Below are 18,066 nucleotides of genomic sequence, written 5' to 3' on the forward strand. Positions count from 1 at the left end.
AGATGGGGCTGGAAAACTAGGGTCCTTTCCTTACCCAGCTGTGCATATTTGCAGTCTCAGGCATAGAGGAGAAATATACAATAGAGCTTGCAGACACTACTGCTCTCAAGACTGGTATTGCCATGCCACTACTTCCATATGGTATTTTGGAACCCAGGAGAAATGTAGCAAGCTGTGTTCTTCTCTCCCACCCTAAATGTTCCAGTGATCTCCAGGAAAAGGTACCGTGTTTGTACTTAAATACTCTCTCTAGTCAGCACTGCAGTCCCTCCAGGAGAATTACATCTAGTGTGGAGATTCCTTCTGGAATCAGCAGCTATAACATTTTCTTGAATTCTTCACCGCAATTTCTCTGTTCTTCCATGTCTTCAGTTGGGCTTGATCTGAGAGAAACTGTCACTGCTGAAATGTTACAACAGCTTTCATAGGCCCAGACTGAGGCATGAAGGAGTGTCCAATAGGGAAGTTACATGAAAGCTCTCTGCTCCCAGTTCCATGCTTTCCAGCAGGTCTTGTATCAAACTACTCTTGTAGCTTAAAAATAACTCCTTTCCACTACCACATGTAACATAATTATACATTCATAAACTAGTGTACTTGCAGTGAGGGCCTCATTCTTTGGACTGGATCTGAACCAAATGCTCTCAAGAGGGTGTTAAATTTAATGTCATAATACAACCATCCAGTATTTCTTGAACAGTCCCAATGCACTCCAGATTTGCTGCAGAAAGTGGGAGACCATCACTTTGATTTGTTTCATCATCATCATCAGAGTCCAAAGCATCTTTGCAGCACAAACTGGTCACATGACAGAATTTCTACTTAACATCCTCAGATTCTTGGAGAGTATAAATCTTTCTTGAAGATCTTCAGGGTATTGAAAACCTGCCTAAGACACTGAAAACCTGCTCTAGGTGACCATGTTTGATTAGTGCACAGGCTGGACCAGATGACCTTCAGAAGTCCATTCCAACGTGAAGTCTACTGTGCTTCTGTGATATTTTTGTTATTCCCTTACCCTGAGATTGTCATTGTGCAGTTCCTCTATTTTACATCATCTCTTAAGCCTGAGTGCATTCTTGACTGCAGTCTTTGATCCAATAGTGTCAATTACACAACTTACAACTTTCGGCATCTTGCAACTCAGGAAGAGTTAATGAAAAAGAGAAGAAAAAAAAATCCTGAAGGAAGGTATTGAGCTGATTTTTTCATTCTCTAAGAAAGAATTCACTCTGGAAACAAGCAAACCATTTAAACAATGTTTAAAGAACAGTGAAGGAAAGGAAGGTATACTCTTCAGAGTCTCAGGAGCTTTTGTTCATTTCCTTTAGCTGTGTTCTTAAATTCACTCTGGCTTTCATGAATTTCAAAGAAACTATTAGACTTGATACAACACAGTGAGAACAGTTCTTTATGTGTTCCTTGTTTCTGCTAAGACAGTTGCTTGTAGCTCACTATAGCTGCAGTGGTAGAGTTTTTATGTTTGCAGCCTATTGATTTCCTAACGAGATTAAATTCATGAATCAAGAATGTTAGGAATGCCTAATTTCTTACTTATTGCATGGTTAAAAAACTCTACACTGCTTAAGATGCTGAACTCACTCTCCATTCTTCAGAATTCTAACAATTCCTTTCAAAAAGAAAGTAATCTTTTCATCATCATGTGGTACCATCAAGTCCTGATGTCTATGTTATATGTTTTCTTTTTGTGCATTCACAAATCACCTACCAACTTCTTTATTTCAAACTACCAGATGTTACTCTGGAAATTCACCTGTTAAGAGCAACTGAGAGAGAGTAGTCTGCTTTTACCAGTGTTGAGGCCTATGCAGTTAGACAGGTTGGAAGTGTTGGAAAGCAGTATGTGGGTATTGTAGGGGCAGGGAATTCTTCAGCTTCTGTATTTCACAGTGTGAATGTTTGTATAGCTAATCCAGCTCCAAGAAGATTAGATACAAGTAGGTAACTCCTATTTTTTAGAGTCTGGAGTTTTTGTGCTAAAGGACCATTTCAGTGAGGGTGAAGGAATACTGAAGTTTGAAATGAGTGCTTACAAAAAACATCAACTAGTAAAAGTTACAAGAACATTGTGTTTTTACAGCACAGAAAAGTTAATTCAAGCTGTAGAAGAAGATATTGAACATGAAAAGGTTGTGGCAGATGACATAATGAAAGATATGTCACAGGAAGATCAAGCTAAATATATGGAGATGAAGGCTGCTAATGAAAAACTCTCCCAGGTTGGTTTGTTTCACTTTACTTACCTAAAATATTTTTCAAGCAGGCTTCAAGGGTTGTAGATTTAAGTACAGAAGAGCTTTACAACAGACTAATAGAATAAAAAATCTTGCTGGTATCTTAGTCAGTTGTAAAAGTGCCTTATTTTTTTAAGAATAAACGGTGTTCCTAATTTTTCTTTTAAATTTGGGGACTGACATGCAGATTTTTAAAAGCCACTACAATGCTTACGTTTCATCATGTGTAAAAAGCAAGTAGAAGGGAAAAATAACCACAGCAGTTTTTGTAGTTCCTCTGAGTAGAAAGTTTTCTTCTTGTGTACAGAATTGAATCTGACTAGGTTTTTTCTGTTGTTATTATTGTATGTCTCAATATATTAAGTGGGCTTTATAAAATATTTGTGACTTCATTATTCCTAATGATAACAACAGGAGTAAGATTTCTAGGCTCTCTGACATGATCTACCTTAAGTTATACAGGCTAAAAATGTCTCTGTATAGAATATGCAGAGATGACACCAGTGTTTCCCAGCTGTCTTAGGATGAGCTGAATCAGTAGACAGGGCCAGTCTCTTTCTGGACTATGAAGAAACTGTGGTGGCTCGTTCAGATTTTAAAATCTGACTCTAAACTTCTGAAGTAGAAATAATAAGTTCCACTCTCACTACCGATTTTGAGAAAAAATAGTAGAAAAAGGGCAATTTTCTCATCATAGCCCAACTGTAAAGAACATTGATAAGAGTAATAGAAAAGTTGGATGCTGAAAGTAAGTGGTTATTAGATTTGAGTTACTTAAAGGAACTGGACACAGTCTTGTCTTTAAAATTTTTAAGAGCAACAATAAGATGCTTTACAGCATTTGATAAATACTAGGGTTTAGAACCGAAAAGTAATCAAGTAGTAATTTTTATCTGAATTTTGCACTTTTTTTCCTCTTTAGGAATTGGTTGTTCAACAGCAGGAACTGGATGTATTAAATGTAAAGGAAGAGAATCTAAGAGCTGTATGTATGATAAAAAGTGGTCTCTGTACCCATCTTCTCTGAACTTTAGTGTAAAAAATAATACAGTAGAAAAATACCAAATTTTTTTTCCTTAAATTTTCAGCTATTGCAGGATCATACCCTAGAATGGGAAGACAAAGCTGCCTCTCTGTTTTCCACCAATAATTTCTAATCAGTTTTGGGTAAAAATTCTTTTTGCTAGATGCCAAGTACAAAATTCTGATAGCAACAGTGAGCTTTCCTGGATTTAGTTACTCCTGCAGTGTCAGATGTTTTCTGTGACATTTGATGGATTTAGAATACCTCTCTAAATTAACATACTTCTTAAGGATTTTTGTGACTTAATTTTTTGATATATTTTAAATTTTCAGAATGTCTGAGATTGATTTTCTTGTTCCACATTTCAGTTCAGAAGCAACTGGCATTTCAAACACAGTGGTACCAGCTGATGTATTTTTTTATTGCATATACATACATAAATGCTCATTTTTAATACACTTTCATATTGCTAGATTGAGAACAATGTTCTCATATTGCCTCTTCCATGGATTAAAGGATCTCTGAGCAGAAAAATACAGTCAAAAAGTATATTTTTCAAATACTGTTAGACATTTTTCAGTCCTTTTAAATATTGTATATGGTTGGAAATCCCCTAGATATGATGAAGTAGTAAATCTACTCAGAAAGTTGGCCTGAGGACAAACTCATAAAGCAAGAATTAGCTAATTGGGATATTCCATTCTAGAAAATGCAATATTGACAATATGGATTTTAAATTTTATTTTTATACCGTCTCTGTGCTTTTTGTAAGAAATAATCTTCACTTGTAATATACAGATAAATGTTGCTTAACTAAAGCATAATTTCTACAATGTTCTCTTACCATCTGAAAATAGCTGGTAGGTGTTTGCTTTTCCCAACAGGAAATAGCACAGTCTGGAGTGAAACAGGAAGCTGTGCATCTGTATGAAAAGCTCCATGAGCTCAAGGAACGTCGAGATCAAATTATTGCTGAGGATAAGAATATGGAATCTCCGCAGGAGGAAAGAGAGAGGTTACTAAAGCAGGCAAGAACATAAAATATTGCTATGTAAAAGATTCTCTGAGTCAGTATTTTTAGGGGTGATATTACTTGAAAGTACTTGAGTTTGAATCTTGCCTTTACTTGCATTCTAAGCAGCACAAATAATCTGAAATTATGAACAGTTAATGAATTGGAAGGTTGGGATATTTCAGGTTCATCCAAAAGCTGTAGACCTGTTGGAGTGGGTTCAGAGGAGTGCCATGAAGATGATCAGAGAGCTGGAGGACCTCTTCTGTGAAGACACACTGAGAGTTGGGGCTGTTCAACCTGGAGAAGGGAAAACTCCTGGGAGAGAGACCTCATTGCAGCCCTCCACTACCTAAAGGGAGCTTATAAAAAGAGAAGTGACTTTTTACATGGGCAGATAGTGATAGGACAAGAGGGAAACTGTTTTAAACTAAAAGATGAGAGAGTTAAATTAGATGCTAGGAATAAATTCTTTATTGTGAGGGTGGTGAGGCACTGAAACATGTGGATGCCCCCTGTGTGGAAATGTTCAAGGCCAGGTTGGATGGGACCCTGAGCAACCTGATCGAGTGTGTGGCATCCCTGCCTGTAGTGGGGCTGGAGGGGAAGTGATGTGTGGGTTGGAAATAGATGATCTTTAAGGTCCCTTCCAGAACAAACCATTCAATGGTTTTATGAAAACAAAATTGGCACAGGCAGCTTTTCAGCTAGTTGACTTGATCCAATTCAAAAGTCGTGTTGGTTGGGAAAACTGATCCCATTGAGCGTCTCTGTAACATAACTCCAGACAGTATCCTTGTGGGTACTGAACATGGATACTAATCCAGGAGCAATTTAATCAGTTTACAATGGCCTATGCTGAGTTATGTAACTACACATCTGTATTATATGGATTATTGGTCTGAATGACCAGTGACTTTTAAATGTATGATTTTAAACATTTGGAAAAGATAACACTTGAATCATATCACTTCTTGTTGGACAATGTGACAGCAAGTTTGTGATTTCATGTGCTGAGTTTCTATTCCCTGTACTTTTAGAAATCTTTTTTTTCTTTTCCTTTTTTCATTTGTAGGTTTTATTTCATATGTTAACATTGTCATAACTTTTTTATAGGTTAAAGACGATAGTCAAAAAATAGCAAGCATGGAAAGACAGTGAGTAACCCCATTATACTGTTGCTATCAATTACAGGTACACCCTAAAGACAGTTGAGTTCCATCATATATTTCTATAGACTTTTAGAACATCACCACATTTTCAAACCTGTTCTAGTGTTAACATTCCACAGAGAATGCTAACACTTCTGTTTCAGGTAAACAACTTTTATAGTGATAGAACATTTAGATCTGCATAATCAGATACTTTCATCTCTTATGAATACTGAGAATATGCCTTGAAAATATAAATTGGTAATTGCTCTGACATAAACTTGTTTAAGGCTGAAGAAGACATTCGTCTGTAAAAAGCTACTCCTCTGGGACATCGATGCAGTTGAGGCACATTGCACTGCAGTCACATTTTGAAGTTTGTTATGTGTTCTCAAAACCTAAGAGTTACAAAGTTGCTTATAGAAAATTCCATTCTAAAGAGTAAGAGGGTACTGCTTCTTGATTCTTGGGTACTGGGCCTTTCTGAAGATTTGCAAGAAAGTCAAGTAAATTTTATGATAAATAGTTAAGTTCGTGGGGTATACTTAAAACAGTATAATATTTTGAGATTTTGATTTTTCTTCTGACTTAAATAAAATTTGAGATAATTCATGAAATATCCTAGAAACAAATTTAAGTTCTTTTAAGCTGTATTCCCAGCTGTAATTATTGGTTAATTTTTAATATGTTGATACTTTAATTAGATAATAAGTTGCTTAACAGAATTTTTTAAAAGATACAATAACAAAAAATTATACTTGAGACTTTACATAGAAATGTGTTTAAGGTAATTTCTTTCACGCTTTGATTGATTATATAGCAGAGTATTTTACTTGTACATGGCAATTTCTTAATGGATTTTAGTGAACACATAAGTAATTTTTAAGGAGTACAGTTATTTGGTGCAGTTTACCAATTATGTTGTACCTTTGCAAAGCTGAATAGCAACCAGCAGAGGGACTAGTTGAGTAAGTTAAGAATTATGGATGACTCAACAAACATTGTTTTTTAATAAAAAGGAGCAGCAGTACTTATATTTAATAGCTATTGGGACTAAAGTGACAAGTTACTTACATATACCTTTTATAATAACAATAATCCTCCTGATATTCTTTTTGTTTTGATAAATTTAGGTTTGCAACTTTTATTCTTGATTTCTCTCTGCATTTTTGTCTAAAATAAAGTAAGTACTTTACAACATATTTTTAACCTTGATTTTCATTATCTGTTTGTCAGGCTGGCAGAAGTAAAAGAAAAATCAAACCATTTTAAAAAGGTCATTCAACAACTTGATATGGATCTGGAGAATCATCGAGGTAATATGACTAGAGTTGTAGCAAACTGTACAGAACTGCATCTGTTTGTATGGTATATGCTCTACCCATTAGTTGCTTGAAACTTTTGGGCTGATGCAAATGTCCATTGCTCATCAACATCATCACATCTAGAGGTATAGGCTTTTCTTTTCAAACTTGAGGAGTACCCACCTTTAGTGGTGCATTCTTCAAGTTCATATTGAAAATTACCAGATAAAATAATAGTACAGCTGTCTGGTTTCCTATCCAAATTTTGTTTTTAGGACTGGTTGAGGAATAGAAGTTTATCCTTCTGGCAGCACTGTAGAACCAGCTCATACTTAGAAATACTTTCATTAATTGTACCTTCTACATTATCTGTTACACTGTCAATGGATTTGGAATTGAAAATGTTTAATAATAACGTGTAAAGCAGACAGAATTTTTTTAATACTAGTTCAGTACTATTTTTATCCTCTTTGAAACTTCTTGGGTTGATCTTTGCAAGAAGAGTTTGAGAGTTGCCTTAAAATGGCCTTAATTTATACTTACCTCCAACAAACATGTGCTGTAGTACTTAGACTAGGTTAGGTTGATATTTCCTACCACTGGAAGTTATGGTTCTGGAGGAAATAATGTTAGTTTGAGCATAGGCCCTTAATAGTTCTGAAAGGTTCTCCATAACATAGAGATTCATGCAATGGAAAACCTTCTTTTCATTTTAAGAAATCTTGTTCAGATAGGAATTACACAAAAATGTGCATACATTCTGGAAGGCTTTGTAACAACTTATTTAAATTTTGGAGGACTAATGAGTTGATGTGTGTCCTTTTTACTTTGTGCCCTCTCTTGGGCAATCAGTGTAAAATCTAGCTGTAAATTTCTTCAAGCCGAACAAATATTTCTAAATTTGCCTCCAAACAAATGTTTGATACGTCTGTTTCTCATCTTTTGCATTACAAAATATTTCATATTTCTACAGATTTTTCTTTATTTTTGCACAAATAACTTGTTAAGACTGTTTTGTTAGCTTTGTGTTTCCAGGTAATATCATTGCCAACTTTATTGTTCTTTAATCTTTCCTTTTTGTTTGACTTGCAACCCTTTCTCATTTTAACTTCGGAAAAATGCAGAAGGTAAGAAGTGAGTTGCTTTTCACATTTTATAGTTCAGTTTACACACACAATTATACATTGCTGGACTGTATGTCTTTCACTGTTTTAGAAAAAGAAGTGTGTTGAAGAAGAGAGTTTAAAGCATATGTAGGAGAAAGCACATTCTCTTTGTCAGCATATCAGGAACAGTCAGGATATTCAGAATTAAGTTACCTTGTAGTATAGTATAGAGGGAGTTCATATGTTGTTATAACAGATGGAATAAAGAAGATATTCGCAAAGAATAGCTTAATAAACAGCAATGTAAACTCCCAATGCTATCTTTCCTAGTGAATGGAGAGAGAATCACAGAGGTCCATTGATACTTCTGCTCTAAGTCAGCATCTTGGTGTGCCTTTGAAATGCCTGTCCTCCCTCCCTCCCCAGTCACTTTACTTCTGGATTGGTATTTAAACGTTATTACAAAACACTCCCAAAACTTCAGCTCCTAAAGTTTTTTAGGTAAATATAAGGTGAAATAGACAGTAAAAAAAATATGTCTAAGGATTTTTTTGTAATGTTTCAGGATTAATATTTCAGTGTTAGAAACATTTCTGAGTAGGAAAAAATAAACAGAAGATATAAAAATAATTATTTTTAGTTTTCACTTGAGAAAATCTAAATAAATAAAAACTTTACCTGCTTATTACATGTTCCTTATGCTAAAAGTTAACTTTAACTGATTAGTCAAAGTCAGGATTAACTCATAATGAAATAGACTTAACCATTCATAAATTGCAGGAGAGGGTAAGATATTGGTGTATGGTGGCGTATTTTAAAGAAGAATTATCTGTAAAGATAATTTCAAAGTTGCAGACTTTATTTCAAATTTTTTTTTCTTAAAACAGTTGACAAATCATGTAGCTGTTTCATGGCTCATTATTACTAGATTTTTTAAGAAAAGGCTGAGTTATTAAGTATTGAAGACTTGCCTTGCAAATGAAAGAGAGAGTCTGGCAAGGAACAAAGCCACAGCTGCAAGGAAGCTGAAGCAGAATCACAGTCTCTTAGGGTCCCAAGAGTGTTCTTATTGTTTGTATATACTACATAAAGAGGAAAGCATGGGGGTGTACAAATAAAAAGATCCGGAGAAATTTGCTTGCTCAGTTATATCTGTACCTGTTTGTTTCTTTTACATTGTATTCTTTAAAATTAAAAGATTATCTTAAAAATATAAGACTCAAACAGTTAAAATTTTTGATATTTGAAATTTAAAATTAATTAAAAGAATTGTCTCCTTGTGACAAATATGTGTCCCACTTTACTAGTACATTTAAATTAAGATCTATTTATAGTCATACTGGAGTTCAGCAATAAAAGGTTCAAAAAATTGCACTGAGTCTGATTTATTTAGCTAAATATCTTTTTTTTTAATGTAAAAGTGCCTATGACATAGTTTGTTGAAGTGACTACATTCCATAACATAGGATTAGTCCTGTAGTTTTGTTTTTAAGACTGACATTTTGCATACATAAAGGAATTCAGGACTGAGACAATGTAAAGTTAAATCAATGTTACATCTCTTGCAGGAGAAGAAAATTGGAAATACAGAGAGCTCAAGAAGAGTGAAGAAAACATGGACAGTAAGTTGTCTAATATAATTTAATTTGGCCTAATTCCTCTAAAATACAGATTTTCTTGTATTGTCAAAACACAGATAATTTAGAGCTCCAAAGAACTATGTCCTGATCTTTGCATCAAGTTTCTGTGATCTGCCTCAGGGCAAGGTAATTGATATCTTAGGACTTACAGGACAGTCACAAATTTTTGGAGCATCTTTCAAGGCTTTACATCAGTCATTAAAGGTCTTAGGAATTGAGCTTTATTTTATGAAAGCAAGCTGAAATTAATTGATTAAATTATTAAAGGCAGAACTTGACAGCGAACAAATGTAGACATCATGTAATTCTTTAAAATTAAGGCTTCTGATATCTATTTATTCAAAATAAATGCTGCTAAAGCTTGGTACTTATTAGAAGGGTCTAATGTTGTAGAGACCCTAGTAGAAATTAACAGAGGATGAAAACAATTGGTTTTAAATATACCTTATTGCTGGTGTGCAGTAGTAGACAGCTTTCCAAAAAAGTTGGTCCGTTACTCAGCAAAGAGGGAAAATTATCAATAAATATGCCATAAAAACCAGAGGATATAATACCTTTTTTTAAGTATTCTCTGTATAACTTCTTGTTAGCATGATACTGAAAGAAAGGTCTCAGCTCACACTAAGGGAAGATGGGTAAGACCATACTTAGAGAGTTTCTGTGTTTTCAAATTACCAAATTTCCTGAGAAGCAAAAAGGCAAAAACTCACTTAATCTGGATTTTCAGTATGAATACAGACTGTGCAAGTGGGAACTCACAGTCCTTCTAAGTCTTTGGGTTTTGGTTCTGCTTCTATCCTTCATCAGAGGATATGGATGCAGTTCCAGGCCTGTTTGAGATTTGGGGGACCTGAGACCTGAGAGATTTGGGGGAACATGCAGGAGTCTAAAAGATGGGAAAAGAGTAAATATAGTACCTGTGAAGAGGAACTGGAGACAGGGAAATATATACCAGTCAGCTTTAGTATCAATTTCCAGAAAGAATGGGGAAAAACAAAGCAAGCAGACACTTTGTAAATGTTACAGAAACAGGAATATGAATAACAGTAGTATTGATTTGTCAAGTACAAAGATCTATTTTCCTTTTTTTGACAGAAAAATATTGCAGAATAAGAGAGGAACATCAGATGATCTGTACTTTAATTTCAGTACATCTTCTCCTGTCTCATGGTGTTCTTAGAAGCAAGCTAGGAAAATATTGTCATTAACCTAGACTATGCATTCAATTAAAAAATTATTAATTATGAAGGATTCAATGCCAGAATGAAAGGTTGTATATTGAATAGAGTTTGCAGTGTGTTGGGTGTTCAGGTTAATCAATCAGATGGATGACAAGAGAGAAAGGTTCACAGCAAATACTCCATTGGAAAAGCTGAAGTCATGTTGGAGGACAGGGTTAGAATTTCATATACTTTTGGCATATTAGAAATGAGTTAAAAATGTTAAAAAATGATTAAGTGTAAGTTTCCACACTTGGGCAGTGTAATCAACAGCAAAAATGCAGAATAGGGAGCAGTTCACTAGGCACAGCTCTGTAGTATGGCTCAGTTAGAGTGAGGACGAAGTGAATGTGGCTCAGCAGTATCACACTAACGTGGCAGAGAAAATACCACAACAGTAGGTATACATGGGAGTGTAATTTGTCAGACGTGTAAAGTAATCTTTTTCCCTATGCATTGAATACTTCAGGTGGAGTACTGTCTCTTGTTCTGCACATAAAGAAAGGGGTGACAGTCCTGAAGAGAAACTGATGGGGGATGCAGAAAGCGTGACCTGCAAGGAAATATTAAAGAACAAGTCTTTTATTTTAGAAGATTTATGAAAGTTGTCAATTATCTAAAAAGGCTGTTTCAAATAACAAGTGAATAATTTATCTCTGTGTATACATGAGGAGAGAAAAGGAGTAATACATCAATAGTTGCAGAAAGATTTCAGGTTGGATGTTAGGGAAAACTTCCTAACATTAACATTTACCAAGCATTAAAATAGGTTGTCCTGGGAGAATTGTGGAGAATCCATCAGGAGCTGAGTGTGAGAAGAGTATAGACAAACATCTGAATTACTGACAGTTTTGTCCTCGAGCTACTGAATTAATCAGTTGAGCTCTTGCAGTCTCTTGCATTCAATTTTTTATGAATCTGTGAAACACGTAGTACTCAAATGAACAAGGTCAATCAGATAAGCGTTATTAAAAGGAGAGTTGCTTGTAGCAAAACAGTGAGATGAGATGTAAATATGGACCTTGCTTAATGATTCTAAATAAACTCAAAGATTTGCAAGAAAACACCTAAAAAGTCCAGAATGCCAGAGGAGAAAAACAGTAGTCAAGTCATATAGATACTATTCTAAGGTCCTAATTTTCTTGTTGCTGGCTCAGTTTTATAGAATTACATATATACCTGCGGATGTCATGTATGTTAGTTTTATTGTTTCATATTTATAAATGTGTGAAAATGTGTTTCTACTGTTGTCTCATCCTTCTTGCTCAAACAAGGACTTCTTCCCTTTTTCATGGACATAGACTCTTAGGTTTGCTGAGTGCTCCTGTGTGTGTCTAAGCCATGTTTCAGTAGGATACCCAGTAGGAGAGAAGTTATCGTAACTTGCAGCCCTAGGTGGCATCTTGCTGGACTTCTGACTTTCATATGATGTGTCCGACACCTTTTTCTTTTCAATATATCTGTGACCAGAAATACAATGTAGTATGCCTAGAACACAAATACAGTGTGCCTACCACCATTACAACTGTTGTCAGATTCAGTTGGACACTTACTAGAAAGAACTTAAATTACAGATATAGCTAAGAGGCAGCATACAGAAGGAAAGAGGTGATCCCAGTTGAATATTGGTCTCCAGGCCTTAGCAGTGTTTGGCATTTAGTCCAGGACATTAGAGATAATGAAGTCACCTGTTTCCTTTATTTGGTAGCCCATTTAGTTAGCTTTAAGAAAAATAAAGAGCAACAGCTACTGGGACAAGCATTTAGAAAGGTGTCAGAAATGATGGGGATGAAACTCCTTTCCTATAGTGTAACAACCCTCACCTAAACACTGTACAAGAAGGTGCTGACCTCATGCCCAATGTGTGTCTCTGGAAGAATTCTCCTTCATTCCAGCTGATAAGTTGACAAGTTTCAAGGTCTCTACCACCTGGCTCTTAAATAAACAATTAAAGTTTAATTGTACAATTTATCAATATGGTACAATTTTTTACTGGAAATAACAAAGGCATGTGCTGTACTCATACAAGTAAGAGCCTTCTTTTTCTTGTTTGCTGATCTCTAGATTTTCTTGAGACTTTTGAAGAGGTTAAGAAACAGGAATTTGAAAGAAAGGCCCAAATAGAAGCCAACATTGTTGCACTCCTGGAGCACTCAAGCAGGGTGAGCATTTCCCTCCTCCTGTGGCAAGCTAGGAATTGAGAAGCACAAAACAAGAGAGTGACTAGACGAAGAAGGATGGTACTCTTTAAATATTTAAATTTATCCACATAGTAATCTCTTAAGAGAATTAAACATTAAACCATGTACAACTGGAGTTAAAAAAAAAGGATTTGTTTAATTTCTTTCTGGGGAAAAAGTTGTCATCACTGCTATAATGAACCTTATTCCATTAATGATAAACATTTCCAAATAGTGCAAATAAAACTACTGCAATATATTGCTTACCCAAAGTTTGCAAATCTCAGTTCAGGGGTATCCTGTCATACTGTTACGTAACTGAAAATATTCCACTTTCCTCTCTGATCTACTAAAATTATGTCTGGAATACCCTACTATGTAATATTGAATGTAAATAATATAAATGAATAATGTAACACTTTAGAAATTGTTGGAATTTGTAGTCTGCCTTTTTTTTTCACTTCCAAGTCTCTTTTTCTTTTAATATTTTTGGTTTCCATGGATTTTTTATCTTACCGAAAACTTTCAGCAGAGTAATATTTTGATGCTATAATTACTTTAATTGTCTTTAACTCAGTGTGATATACCATATATGTTAGGCACTGTCACTTTAGAACCAATTTATATGGCAGCACAGTTTATTCTTGCTGTATTTTGTTTCATCTGTGCTGGCCTGTCAGGACATCTTTTATCAAAAGTTGGCAGAATGAAAGTCATTCACATTTAAATCACTTCAGAATATTTCCAATATTTTAAGTCTTTGTAGTATGAAAGCTAAATAACAGACAATGTCCTAGCAGAAGAGTTTTTACTTGTGCAGTTACCATTTGTTTTTTCAAAAATAGAACATAATCTCATTATTTTTATTGGTAACACACAGAATCTGAATCATATGAAACAAATTTCATCTGTTACAAATCAAGAGCTGAAGATTATGCAGGAAGACCTCACTTTCAAATCAAATGAAATGCAGAAGTCACAGAGCACTGCTAAGAATCTGGTTACAGGTGAGATCAGCAATGAATTTTTAAATTCATTTCTTAAAAGCATTAAGATTACCCACAATGGTACAGTAATAACATGTGGAAGATCTGAAAATATTAAAATACAGTGGCAATTGAGAAACTGAAACTCTTTTGAGTAACAAGTTATTTATATTCCTCAGGAGTATTTAATTTACTATTACCACTAAATGGTCATCTTCCTTGCACAGATATAAGATAAACAAATGTATTTTAATACAGAGATATGAAGTTTTTGTAGCTGAAGTTTGATCTTTACTAATACTCACCTCAAAATAAATATCTTCCATGATTTTTAAACGGTGTTTAATAAATTGGAGTCTTCCACAGTTATCTAACCATGTATTATTTGTAAATGTAGTTCTTAGTATTACTTACTTGGGGTTTGTGCTTTTACAAAGGATATGTACTATGGGCGAATAACTGACAACAGCAGTGAATAGCTCTCAAATTTTGAGGATTTGATTCTGCAAAGTGAACATTCGTTTTGACTTCATTTTCTAAATATTCTAAATGCCAAAAATTAAATGTAAGCATCTGCAGGATCCTGTCTGTAATTTCAAAAAGCAGACAGTATTTTTCTTTCATTCCCATAACAAGTGTCTATTTAGTTCTTTATTTGCATTGTTTATAGTAGGATTGTTCTCAAAGTTCTAAGTCTTTGCCAATATCATTATTGGTTCAGCAAACCTTTCCTTGTTTATTTGGCTGAAAGGAAGGGGCAAGAATTAAGAACCATAAATCATTTTGTTAGAAGACTATTACATGCTGTACTTTGTAGTAATTTTCAAAATAGGTGCCCCTGTTGTGACTTCAAATTAGTTGTAAGCAAATATGAAGTTGTTATGCACAAAATGTTACAGAATTTGATTGTTCTGTTTTGCATTTGAACGTTTAGTGTTCACTTGTCTGCAATTACTCATTTTGCAGTTCTAGTGTAGTTTAAAATGCTGGGCCACACATTAAAAGTTCAAATATGGCTTTTTGTTCTTTCATGTAAGCATCAATTCTGACTACTTTACAGTATATGGACGTTTTGAGAGCACCTAGTGCTACAGAGGCATTATTGAAAGACATATTTCTTTCTCTGCAGGGGGAGAGAAGGAAGTTACAGTGCATAATTTTCAGCAGATCATTTAAATGATTCATAAGTAAATGTCTGACAGCAAGGAGTCACAGATACTGTAATAAACAACTTAAGATTCTTTCAGAAATGCACTGAATTTTCAGTTTTCACAGTTGAAGTTCTTCCTAACACTTTAATTAGTCTTCAGAATTCTTTTGTTGTGATTAAAATCTGGATATCCATATTTTCTTGTCATAACAAAAATATAGAATGTCCACCAGCAGAACCCTTAAAAAAAATTAAAAAGAGAAGGAAACCATGAGGAGTAAACAAAAGTGCTGATGGCATAGTTTCCCAAAAATATTTCCCTGGGTCACTGTAGTTTGTTCTGAGAATTTGCTACTATGTACACACTGCATGCTAGACACTGCAGCTTCATGGCCTATCAGAAGGAACTGGGCTGCATCCTCTTCCTGTCTCTTCCTCTAGAGGAGTTCTGAGGTTTTTTCATTGAGGCTGCTGCTGGATAAGGATAAAATTCACCCCTTCCAGTTTCTTCCCTTTTCTCCAGAAAGTGTGAATGGATAGGAATACCCATTGCTGTCTCATCATAGTTTCTATCAGTATATAGATAGAACAGTCTAAGAACACTTTGTGCCTTTTTGGCACTTATGTTCTTACTACTCTTTACATGTAAAATAAAATTGCAACCAGTCAACTATTTTATTATTTTAAAATAAAATATAGATATTAAACTACTATATAAAAAGTGAAAATGCTGTGATTAGGCCTAAATAAATCCTTAAGAACATCTAAAGTTGTTTTCTGCTATTTCTCTCCAATCTGAATTTATTTTATAATTCTGGTTTTTACTGGTTTTGGTCTTAAAACCCTCATTTATTGAGGTCCTTAAGCATTTGTCTGTCTTTAAACCACAGTGCTGTAGGAACAAGAGAAGTAAAGCTGTGGTCTGTTCACTTGTGGTTTACAGTCTGTCACTGACCACTATTGGGAACTTTGCATTGAAACTATGGGCAGTTACAAAATATTGTAGGCACAGAGAAAGTGTTTCCTTAAGTGCTTTACAGTGGAAGGCAGACACTGAAGTGCAGACATGGAATGCAGTCCAAAAATTTTACTTTTAAACCCTTCTTTGTCTTGTATGGAAATTTTTTGTATTTATATACATGCTCTTTGCACATATAGGACCCTTTCAATCTTACCATACGGATGAGCATTCCTCAGGATAATTTTGAATGGTGCAAAAAAATTTTGGCTTGTCTTTTTTTTAATTTTGAGATTCCTAAACAAATCACCAAAACATTGTAATAAGCAAAAAATATTGATTAAAGGAAATCCTTCACTCTAAAAAATAAGCATATGGCATAAATTCACAAACAGAGAGATGAAAATCAAAATCTTGCTATGACAGTGAGATTTTCCCAAATAAATCCACTGAGGAAACCATACCCACAGTTTTTGGAGAGGTGAAGTCTCCCTCTGTCACATAGGCACATCTGTTCCCTTCTGCTGTAAAGATTTATACTGCTCTGTTTAAGTTGGGGGCTAAATTTTCTACCTTTTTCCAGCTGATCAGCACAAATCTGACTGTGAGCAAAATACCCAGTCTATGCCGAGAAAAGTTTCTTTGTGTGGTCTCATCCCTCCCAGTAGCCCACGTTGCCTGATATTTTAGATTGTAGGAAAAAGACCTGCAAATTTGTATCATTCTTCTGAGTCAGACACAGATCTGAAACATAAGAAGGTTTAGCCATGTGTTTAATGTTCAGGAACATGAATAAAATACAATGACAGGGCAGGTCACAAAACCAAAACAAGTCTAGCCACAACCTAGTCCTTCCCCACTCAGGGAACTTACCTCCAAAACTATGTTGATGTATATTTATTATTTTGTATCTTTTTATTGTTTCTTCTCTTATGCATCTCATGTCTTAACTGTTTCAGTCTTTGCAGTTCTCTTCATATAAGAATCCATCCGTATTTCTAATTCCCTTATTACCTGTATCTCTGTTACTTATTTTTAATGGAGTGTCAGAAGTAAATTCTGTATGTTGTAGCACTTATTATTCTGTGGGTATACGGAAGTGTTTTTCTGTACAGAGTGAATGTTTAAAGAAAATTTGGCTATTTGTTCTCAAAAAACTAGGTCTTACCCACATACAAGCAGCATAAATAAAACAACACCTTGCTAAAAAAAACTAATGAAATTATTTCTTTAAATTTTCTGCATTATTGCAACTTTTTGTAAGTTTATCACCACTGCTTTAAGACCTGAAATTGTCTGGTGCTATAAACTTTAACAATGTGATACAAAAAACTTCACATTTTCATTACTCTTCGCTTATGGAGTATAGTACAGTTATTGTAATGTATGAGTATGACTTGTGGGATCGTGAAGATCACATTTTTTTCTTTCCTTCACATAAACAGTCCCATTAATATAAAAATCAGAAAGATACACAGGAGCTGCTTATATTGCTTAAATATAGTATAAACCATTACGTACTGGGCTATGTATTATGAAACAAAAATACTGTTAATTAGAAATTGTGTATCTGGTGATCTAGAGAGTCAAAAACTGCAGATGGACCTACAGAAGATGGAACTATTGGAGGGCAAGATGATTGGTGAACTGGCTTCTCTTAAAGACAAAATTGAACAGACAAAAGCAGAGTTGGAGGTCTACAATAATTTGCCAGCTCTGAAAGCATCAGGAGAAGAGAAGGAAAAGGTAACAAAAGGAATAAAACAGAATTTGTGTGCTTTTGAGCAGCCAGTGGGGGGTAATATGTGATTGAGAGTACTTCCTCATAGCTGATAGCTGCAAATGAATCCAAATGCTTCTCTGCTTATATACATGACTTACTAAATAGGTCCATGTAGCAGGCTATGAGCTGGATGCCTTTTGATAACTTCCTTCCACAAAATCTCCTCATTTTATTTTAATGATTCAGCTAAACTCTTCTGGTGTAATTTATGACTACCCAAACTTTGAATTTAGCAATCTAACACAGAACACAAACAAAAAAGAATTTCCTATAAATTCTTAACGTCAACATTCCCAC

General features: G+C 34.6%; 1 protein-coding gene across 2 annotated transcripts in view; it reads left to right on the forward strand.

Moving 5' to 3' along the window:
- Nucleotides 1–18,066, forward strand: part of IFT74 (intraflagellar transport 74) — a 36,089-nt gene that overhangs the window by 12,231 nt on the left and 5,792 nt on the right. Inside the window, exons 8-17 of one of the 2 annotated variants that reach the window (XM_018086143.2) lie at nucleotides 2,102–2,240; nucleotides 3,178–3,240; nucleotides 4,164–4,307; nucleotides 5,408–5,448; nucleotides 6,679–6,758; nucleotides 7,871–7,873; nucleotides 9,421–9,474; nucleotides 12,777–12,874; nucleotides 13,773–13,899; nucleotides 17,569–17,732. In XM_018086143.2, coding sequence (XP_017941632.1) covers nucleotides 2,102–2,240; nucleotides 3,178–3,240; nucleotides 4,164–4,307; nucleotides 5,408–5,448; nucleotides 6,679–6,758; nucleotides 7,871–7,873; nucleotides 9,421–9,474; nucleotides 12,777–12,874; nucleotides 13,773–13,899; nucleotides 17,569–17,732 — 913 coding nt within the window. The remainder of the gene's footprint in view (nucleotides 1–2,101; nucleotides 2,241–3,177; nucleotides 3,241–4,163; nucleotides 4,308–5,407; nucleotides 5,449–6,678; nucleotides 6,759–7,870; nucleotides 7,874–9,420; nucleotides 9,475–12,776; nucleotides 12,875–13,772; nucleotides 13,900–17,568; nucleotides 17,733–18,066) is intronic. The other variant, XM_008923256.3, reaches the window with a different exon arrangement.

The sequence above is a fragment of the Manacus vitellinus genome, unplaced genomic scaffold (assembly GCF_001715985.3).
Source record: "Manacus vitellinus isolate BGI_N305 unplaced genomic scaffold, ASM171598v3 scaffold_9_pilon, whole genome shotgun sequence".
Lineage (NCBI taxonomy): Eukaryota > Metazoa > Chordata > Aves > Passeriformes > Pipridae > Manacus > Manacus vitellinus.